This window comes from Mastomys coucha, unplaced genomic scaffold (genome assembly GCF_008632895.1).
Source record: "Mastomys coucha isolate ucsf_1 unplaced genomic scaffold, UCSF_Mcou_1 pScaffold22, whole genome shotgun sequence".
Lineage (NCBI taxonomy): Eukaryota > Metazoa > Chordata > Mammalia > Rodentia > Muridae > Mastomys > Mastomys coucha.
The window spans coordinates 84,726,805-84,736,695 of NW_022196905.1; the positions used below are offsets into that span (position 1 = coordinate 84,726,805).

General features: G+C 45.7%; 1 protein-coding gene across 1 annotated transcript in view; it reads right to left on the bottom strand.

Annotated features, from left to right (window-relative positions):
• Scarb2 (scavenger receptor class B member 2) overlaps positions 1–5,243 on the bottom strand; it is a 57,647-nt gene extending 52,404 nt beyond the window's left edge. The window contains exon 1 of the mRNA XM_031391021.1: positions 4,807–5,243. Coding sequence (XP_031246881.1) covers positions 4,807–4,923 — 117 coding nt within the window. The 5' untranslated portion in view covers positions 4,924–5,243. The remainder of the gene's footprint in view (positions 1–4,806) is intronic.
• Between the last annotated feature and the right edge of the window lie 4,648 nt (positions 5,244–9,891).

Below are 9,891 nucleotides of genomic sequence, written 5' to 3' on the forward strand. Positions count from 1 at the left end.
GAGAGAGAGAGAGAGAGAGAGAGAGAGAGAGAGAGAGAGAGATTTGAAGAGGAGCAAGGTGCTTCCACGCCTCTGCAAATGAGAAGCAAACCAAGGACAACACAGCTTTCCCAGGATGGTGGTCATTAGTGGGAACCAGTATGTCTGGGTCTAGTAACAGTGGCTTCTTTGAAATTGTCCCCACTTTTGCCCTCCCAGCCTCTATAATCATTTGGTTGAAGGAAATCATTGTTCTAGTTACTTTTCTGTCACTGTTATAAATCTCTGACCAAAAGCAAGATGGGCAAAGAATGGATTTATTTGGCTTATATTTCCACATCACAGTCCCTCAGTGAGGGAAACAAGGGAAGGGATGGGGGGTGGGGGTGGGGGGAAGGCAGGAGCCTGGAGCAGAAACTGAAGGGGAGACCATGGGGAATACAGCTTGTTGATGTGCTCCCTGGCCTGCTCAGCTTACCTTACCTTTCCTACCTATCCCAGGCCCACTCACAGGTCAATCTGACAAAGACAATTCCTATGCTGAGGGTCCTGTTCCCAGGCGACTCCAGTTTGGCACCCATCTGCATGGTTAGGATGATTAACTGCTAGATCTTTCTTTAGATTAGCAGCAGGAGCCAAGATCCAAGATCCAGCCTGGGTGGTGGCCTGCATGCCTGCATTTAATGCCAACATGTGGGAGGCAGAGGCAGATCTCTGAGTTCCAGGCCATCCAGGGCTACAGAGTGAGACCCTGTCTCAAAAAAAGAAAAAGAAAAATCCAAGATCTATCATCATGAAGTTCAGTTTTCTAAGACCCTGCCCAGCTGCAGCTTTCATGTCCCTTCTATACCTGACATCTCACATAAATGACACCCAAGACAGACAGTTGGGAAACTAGCCCTGCTAATTTCTTCAAGGTTGACTTTGAATAAACGTGATTACTTCCAACCACTGCTTGTGTCTAAATTTTGGTCATGGCAAGTAGCAGGTAGCTGGGACGTTTGGTTTCAATAACCACTCCATCTACTGTATTTACCTGCCAAAAATAAAAGTGTCCACTATATTTACCTGCCAAAATAAAAGTCTCGCTTCAGTCCACTTTGTCACTCTAGAGCTGTGTTTTCTTTCTTCCTTTCTGTTATTGTTTTTGACATGTGCATATGGATGATGTGGCTACATGTGTGACGACATGTGCATGTGTGTCCACATGCCTGTGGACTCCAGAAGTCAATGCTGAGTGTCTTCTTCAACCACATCTCATTTATTTGCTTATTTGTTTGAGACAGGGTCTTTCATTGAATCTAGAACTCACCATTGGCAGGCTTGCTGGCCAGAAATCCCAGAGATCCTCCTGTCTCTGCCTCCAGACTGCTGGGGTCACAGGTGCATGCTGCCTCATCCAGGTTCTTATGCGGGATCTAATCTCAGATCCCCATGCTTGTGTGGCAAGCACTTTATTTTACTAAATTATCTCTGAGATCAATTTGTATAGCAATTACCTTAAAACTTCCCGAAATTGGCCAAGCCTGGGCATGTGAATGTTACCCCTTCCCCATTCCTATTTTTGATGTTACACAAGTTGAAGCACAGACAATCTTCAAAGGACAACAGTGAGAACTGGCAGTATTGGCATGGACTATATCACAATTTGGATCATATTAAAGTCAACATATGAATGAATGACCCTATAGAAATACTGCTGGAAATAATGATGGATGTTGCATATTGATCACCCAGTCCTGTGTGCTGTTTTAAGTGTGAAGTTTATGCTTAGCCCACAAGATCCAGGTTTTGTGGATCCTGGGGCTTCTGTGATCTGAAGAGCCCTTCACAGGAGGGAAAAATTGGGCATAAAATTAAACACAGGGTTTTGGGAGGACCTGTACAAGCAACAGACCCAAAGCTTAAAGTTCAGGAGTGTCATGGAAACTCAACTGGGTGGCCAAGATGACTCATACTCATTCCCACTTTCACAAGAAAAGACTGTCATTACTATCAAGTATTGTTTACTCCTTAAGATTTAAAATTGGGGCTACATACTCAAAATTTAGGAAATTATGTGGCAGTAGTTGTCATAAAGATGCATTTTTTTATTAGTAAATAATGTATGGAAGGCCTGCTATCCCTCCCATGGTAATATATGTGATGTACTATTGTACATATTATACGTACACACATACAGCATGTGTATGTGTGTGTATTTGTGAGCATGCACACAGTCCCAAATGTGCATGTGTGTGAATGTATATGTGTATTATCTAATGTAACAAAGCAATGTCTTTCTTGTTTATCATTCTTAAGAGTACTACAGAAAAAAGCATATAAATACTGAAGTTTACTGAGTCAAAAATGGAGAAGTCACAAGGAGGTTCCATTTACTACTGGGTAGACTTCATAGTGGTAGAATGTACTAGGTTTATATATGTATGAATTAAAACAATATGAATAAAAATAATTGAAATTCATCACAAAAAAAAAAGAAAGAAAAGAAAAGAAATTGAGGCTTAAAGAAGTGAAGTGACTTGACTCTGAAGCTGCAGAGTGGTACATTTAGGACCTGAATACAAGGCGTCTGGTTCCTGATCTCAGATTCACCATGTAGCTTCTAATAAAAAACAAAATGACTATCATTTTATTAAACACTGACTATAGCACATGAGGGAAAGCATACTTTTTTTCTTGAAATTTCTTACATTCTTTCTAAATGCATTGGCCATTATTATCAGTGCTTACAGACAAGGAAACAAGATAGAAAATATTATAGACTGGAAGGAGAACTAATTTGAAGAGTCTAAGATGTAAGAAACTAGGTTCGATGACAGTGCTGCATATACCAGGTGTGGTAAAGCACACTTGCCTCCCCAACAGTCAGTATGTGGAGGCAGGAGGATCATTCTCAGCTCTAGGGTGAGTTTGAGGCTAGCCTGAAGGACAAGAGATGCCACCCCCCCTCAAAACAGATGACAGAGCCAGGTGCCATGGTACATGCTTGTGATCAATCCTAGCACCTGGGAGTTTGAAACAAGAGCTGTGTGTTCAAGGACCTGCCCAGGCTATATAATGACACTCTATCTCAAAAGGAAAACTAAAAGATCCAACAAGTAGTCCCTGGCTTCTCATCAGGCGCGTATAGAGCCAATATTCATTTCCTGCCCCTCTCATCTGTAAAGTCCTTCTTGGTCTTTTCCTATGTTTGGGATGACCCTACAGGTTTCCCAAGAAGGTGCACACTGGTAATCTCTGGTTGACTTACAACATCCCCCATCCATCTGCTGAAATGAACCTATTTCCTTCCTATCAGACATCATGTGGTGCACGCTCTGCAGCTCAGGTCTGGCAGCTCTGTAAGTCTTCTGTGTTGTGCTATAACTTATCAATCAGGTTCTCCCTGGGAAGAAAAGCACTTGTGGCCATCAGAAACTCAGGTCCTGTGACAATACTTCCCAGATAGATACCCCTCCCTGAATAAAACTGAATTCACAGGAATCAATGTTTATGGCTGAGGTGCTAGGAGAAAACTTTATCTTACCAGATCCCCTGAAAACACACAGACACACACATGTGCGCACCCACAAATCATATTCTGACTCATATTCCTTACTCAAGCCACCAAAGCAAGAGTTTAAGACTAGCCTTGAATTTGGATGTGGGGAGAAGAGAAAGGGTTTGTTTTTCTCCTAGAACACACACGCTCAGGGCAACAATGGTCTTTGAGAAGCTCACACAGTAGCTTGGTCTTCTCTTGGCAATGCCATCTCATTAAGGCTTGAATAAGGCTTTGCCTTGACACTTAAAAAAAAATCCTTAATTGCCAGATTCCAAGTAACTGGTTACTACTGGGAATCTCTATTTATGGACTTCATCTATTGGCATTTGGAATAGGCAACAGAGATCAGCAAGACATTATACATAAGTATGATGCTAATGAGAAAGGCTACTCCAGTGACTTATTTGTTTATTTAGTTCTTTATTTTTAAAGGAAAAGGTGATCCTAGTAACTCTCTCCTGTTCCTCTTTCCACCGCGCTTGGTGAATGTGGGCGAAAGGGTAAAAGAAATGACCCAGGCGGCCCCAGGATGCAGAAGTCTTCCACCTGACCAGCTTTGCAGGCCCCAATCATCCACCCTGGGAGACAGGTCCAAATTCATTAATTACTCAATTTTTTAATTACCCTAGTAATGGCTGAGGAGCGCAGGGGATGAAACAGAGACGAGGCTGTCTGAAAGACACAAAGCTGCTAAGCCCTAACTGCAATGGATAAAATGTCGCCCATTCTTAAAACCTGGCCTATTTGCTATCTGCCCTGCCTTGCCTGCTCTGCCCTGCCCTGCCCTGCTCTGCCCTGCCCTGTCCTGCCCAGGAAGGCAAGGACACAATAGACCTCTCACCCACTTCTCATCCCCAGGCCCACTCCATTTCAAAGGCCGCGCCGGCAAGCTGACAAAGCCTGCCTCTTCTGCGGTGCTTTTACGCATTTCTATTTCTTTGTCAAGTGCAAGGGAAACGGCTCAACATAGACTCCGTGCGTAGAGGGGTGGGGAGACTTGCTAAGGATAGGACGGAAACTAAAGAGTTTTTGTTTGTTTGTTTGTTTGTTTGTTTACAAAATCAAGATGTAGACTTACAGGTTATTTAAAGGGAAGAGTCACCTCAAGTCTCCACATCCTGCCAGCCCCAAGAGACAGGGGGCAAACAAGAGCTGTGTTCTGCAGGCTCGTGCCAACGCAACTCTCCACACACAGGGTCCGCAATGGGAGGGTAGCCTGGAAAGACACCACACACACACACACACACACACACACACACACACACACACACACACCTCACCTTCTCGATCGTCTGGTCCACCGCCTTCTGAAAGACTCGAGCCACTAGCAGCGTGACACTGGTCACCAGCAGCAGCAGAGACAGTGTCCCCGCCGTGTAGAAGCAGCATCTGCCCATACTGCGCGCGGCTCACGGGCCAGGCCAGCGACCGAACGGCGAGCTGGAACGAGCCTCCGCCAAGGCCGAGCAGCAGCTGCCCAAAGCCCGGGGGCCCTGCAGCTCCCACCCGCTCCCCGCGAGGTGCGCACAGCCCTGAAGTAGGCACCCAGTGAACACGGCCCTCGGAGCACAGAGCCGGCGCGATCGCGGGTGCCGGGGCCGCCTGGCTTTCGCTTTCTCCGGCTGCTGCAGCCGGGGAGGTGCCGGGAGCGCGCAGAGCGGTAACGCGGGCCGGTGGGGCTCGCCAGCAAGCCGCGGCGGCGGTGGTGGTGGCGGCTGGCGACTGCGCGGGGAAGCGGGAGGGGCCGGGCGGAGGCCTCCAGTCATGTGTCCTGCAGCGGCCTCTGCGATTCGGCGGGCGCTGCGCCTGCAACCTCTCCCTGCAGGCGGCGCGGTCATCCTGGGAACTGAAATCGCCCTTCCCGGTTCGCTCAGCCGCTTTCTTCTCCCGCAGATCCCTGTGGGCCAAGCCTGGGGAACTCAGGCTGGACGCGCCGTTTCCCTTGCTCTAGAGGATCTCCCGGGTTCCTCCGAAGATTTTAGTACAATGTAACGAACGCTTTTAAAAAGTGCCTGCTGATTTGTGCCAGCAGAGAGATTTGCCTTGTTGGGTTGAAGTGAGTCTTCAGGAATAAGTCAGATAGTGTGTCCTCCAGAAAGTGAGGAGGCATGCCACGGACTGAAGGCAAAGGCAGTAGGAGTGAAGGGGAAACCCTGGAAGGCAAGGAGTGAACTGTTGAGTAGTCTAGGCCTTATGCTGTAGGGTTTGTGGTGTCAAGCCCTCGGAGATCAGATTTTGAAAGGCTCTGTGTCTGGATGAAGGGTGTTAACAGAAGCAAGTCAAGTACAGCAGGTGTTTAAACAAAGGTTTAAATGATAACACCTTTGTCATCATTAGTTGAATAAGGGTTAGTTCTATGACTGGCACACACACACACACACACACACACACACACAAACGCGTGGCAGCCCTATTATGAAGCAGGGAGAAGTGCTGTACAGGTTATAAGAGGAACTGGAGTTGGGAGTGGGGGATGTGGGTGTGATTTCGTTAATGGGAAGAGAAAGCCTGGGGAAGAGGGTAGTCCTTGAGGCAAATTGGCACATCTCCAAATTCTGACATATCTCAGAGGTAGGACTGCCTTAAATGTCCCTGCTGTGCTTAATCAGCAGACTGGGAGCAACCTTGAGAAGTTGGTCTACCAGCTGGGGGTTAGATTTCAGTAGTGCTCAACAGCTGAGAGGATCATCAGTCACTAGTGCTTTCTGCAGGGGAAGACTTGAACTGGTGTTTTCTTGGCCAGCCCAGTGTCCTTATCATTAAGGATTCAACCCACCAGGATGGAAAACGTTCAAATAATCTTGGCACTGGAGGCCAGCCTGCACCGTAGAGGAAGACCTTGTCTCAAAAGAGGAAAGAAAATAAACAAAATAGAAACACACAAAAGAAGGAATGAAAGAAAACAATTTAGATGAAAGTTACACTGTTGCTGGTGTAGTACATAGTTAGTCAGGCTCAGGACAGCTGCACATACGCAGATTTATTTATTTATTTATTTATTTATTTATTTATTTCCTTCCTTCCTTCCTCCTCCTCCTCCTCCTCCTCCTCCTCCTCCTTGTCAAAATTTCCAGTCAATGGTGTCCATGTTATTACTTTATATTAAGGATTATAAATGACCTAAAGAATAAGGAAAGGTTCCATGGACACACCTTACAGTCTGTCTGTTTGTCTGTCTCTCATTTTCATTTAGTTTTTACTGTGCTGTTTTTTCTCTTTTATCTATTTTTTTCAATTTTAAGACGGCTTCATATAGCCCAGCCTAGCCTCCATCTTGCTATGCAGAAAAATGATGAACTTCTGATCTTGCCTCTACTTGTCCAGTGCTAACAGTGTGGGGTGTTCCACATTTTGGGTTTATGATTGTGGGTTTGATGATCAAACCCAGGGCTTCTTGCATGCTAGGCACACATTGTGCCTACTGTAGTATGTCCCTAGCCCTACTATGTCATTTTCTAGCTGAAGCATCTGAGCATCTTCAAAAGGCCTAGACACAATCTGTTAAGGATTCTGGGGAACACTGAATCACTTTACAGTTGCCAAATGGCAGATCTCGACTGATTCAGGACGCAGGACCCTGGCCCTTTAAAGCACTCACTGTGACTACTGCAGATCTGAAGGCAGGAATAAAGAAGCTTTGCCGAGGATTTGGTGGGATGGAGGGATGGCAAGGGTTGACAAGTTCTTTATCTCATCTGTTGAGAGGAACTGACTCTTCTCCCTTTGATTTATGATAGGTGTGTCAATTTGTTAGACCAACAGAGTATGGAAGAAATGACGGCATCTTGAAACAGCCGCTTCAGATTCCTTATCCTTTTTGAAAGAGACAGCCTCCTGTATCCTGGGCTAGCCCGGAACTCAAATGTACCAGGATGACCTTGAACTTCTGAGGCTCCTGCCTCTATCCCCTGCTCTGCCCCCTGCTCCAGTTTGTTTAAGGGGACATGCTAGGTCCCCAGCCCTCCCTTTCCCCATTTTCAGGCAGGAATTGGGCTTGCTACAACTTCAGTGTCTTTTTGTTTGTTAACTAGGTAAAGGCTTATCTAAGTAATCTTTAATGCTTATCACAGGCTGTCACTGGACTCCTGTCCCCACCTCTGACTTCTAAATCAGATACCATTGACTGGATCATCCTGGAGCACAAACTCCATAGACAGCTACCACCCATTCCAGTCCTGATCCCTAATTCCAGCACAGCTCCTTCTTCAAGTTCATAGATGTGTGTAATATTATATCATTTCTCTCACTCTCCTCTCTTAACCCCTATGCCCCCCCATCATGGCCTTTTAAAATCACTGTCATATATATGTGAATAACTATATAAACACAACGCAGAGTCCACTTATTGTTGCTTATAGGACTGACCACACAGTATTAGATAAGCAATTATTGTCATCATCCTGGGGGAACTAATGACTCTCGTCAGTCATTAATTGCCTCTAGCTCTTTGTCTAGGGTTAGGACCTTGTGAGATTTCTCCCATCTATGCTGACATGTCAGCTGGTGGCCTTGAATTTACTGTAACTATCCTACCCCCAACCCCACCCCATCTTAGTCTCCTGGGTGCTGGGATTACAGCTATGAGCCACCACACCTAGCACATTAAGTTCCACTTTGCTTTGTTTGTGTTTGTTGGTTGTTTGAGATGATCTTACTGGATAGCCTCAGCTGGTCTCAGACTCCTGATCTTCCGAGTGTTGAGATCACAGCTGTCTACAATGGTGCCGGACACTTGAGGTCCCTTCTTGTCTCTTTCTCTGAGAAACTGGAATAGCAACAGACTGTGGAGATGGAGAGATAGAGGCAGCTTTGAGAGCATCTCAGTGTCCACACAGGGCTTCCTGCTCATTTGTCCTCAGTTTGCCTTCCCCTCTTTTGCTATTTCTTCCATCTACTTCCCCTTTAAATCTCTGGCTGGACAAAAAAAAAAAAAAATTAATTTTGGTTCCTCTTAGCACAGCTGACCAGACCAGCATCTTAAAAATATACTAAGCACAATGACAGAAGAAGAATGTCCTAATTACAGTAGATACCAATAGGTTTTTAAAAGTAACATGTGTTCCCAAAATAACATACTGTAATCCCATGGCGATTTCCATCTTATGCCGGTGCCTGGCACAACCTGGCCTGAATGCCCTTCTCTTCTGTCCCTTCTTTACCATGCGGCTTTGACATTCATAAACTTTTGGCCAGATTCTGACCAGTTTCTCAATGCTCCTTGGGACTTCCTCATTTCTGGTCAATGGAGTTGCCTGTACCACTAATGAAGCTATTATTTTAATTGCCATAGAATCACGACACCTGCAGATGGGACTCCACCCTCATCTCCAGGCATACAGGGACATAGCCTCAGGAAAGGCAGGTGTGCTTGTGAGCACCTTTATCTTTATGAAGGGCAGGTTGACGCCCTAGGAAGGAGGCAGAGTGTTTCCTGATGACCGAGCTCTCTGTACGTAAAGTCAGGAAACTGTATCTAAGGAGAACAAAGACGCATAAGAATGCATAATTACTGGTGTTTCACAATTCAGGACTCAGAAATGAAGAATTTTCTCCCCAGACTCCAGGAAGAGGCTGTTAGGCAGGAATGGGGGTGGGAAAGGAAGAGAACTCTTTCAATCACTATTTTAACTTTTTTTGAGGGGAGGCAGGGTATCACTTGTAACCTAGGTTGCTCTGTAACTTGCTGGATAGCACAGGCTGTCCTGGAACTCATGATTCTTGCACCTTTCAGGTTCCATGTTAAATTTAAAAGATTGAGGTCACACTCAGGGTTAATCACACAGTCCCTGTCTATCTTTCTGTTGAAAGGAGTCATGTGTTTACTGTAAGCATTTATTATAAACCCAAGGCCTCACCCGGGCTAAACAAGAACTATAGAGCTACACCCAGCAAAGCAACATGCTCTTAAAGAACCCCTGTGGACTTCCAGGGTTACTGCTAGTCAGTCTTACTCTTTATGAACATTCCTGCTCATTGTCTCATCAAAAGGAGTTTAGTTTCTCCCCTGTGACATGGTCTGGCATCTTGGTCTGCCTTTACCAGCGGAGTCCGACAGCCAACACAGTTCTGGCGCTGTTAGACCTGATGGGAACAAGCTCCATTACCTTCTTTGGGGATCCAACTGCCATAATAGAAGCTTGTTTAGACTACTGAATGGCAAGACATCATGTGACCATGGAGAATTAGAGGCCATCATGGATGTCAAAGCCCCAGCACAATTCCCCATGAGAGAGGTGATCAGCCACCCTGTAGAGCTCTGCCCAATGAAGAATAGTAAATAAATAAGTGACTGTGTATTACTGATGGGTTTTGAGTCGCGGCAGAAAGCGTCTGCAGACACCAGGCTCAGGCAGTTTCATGTGTAA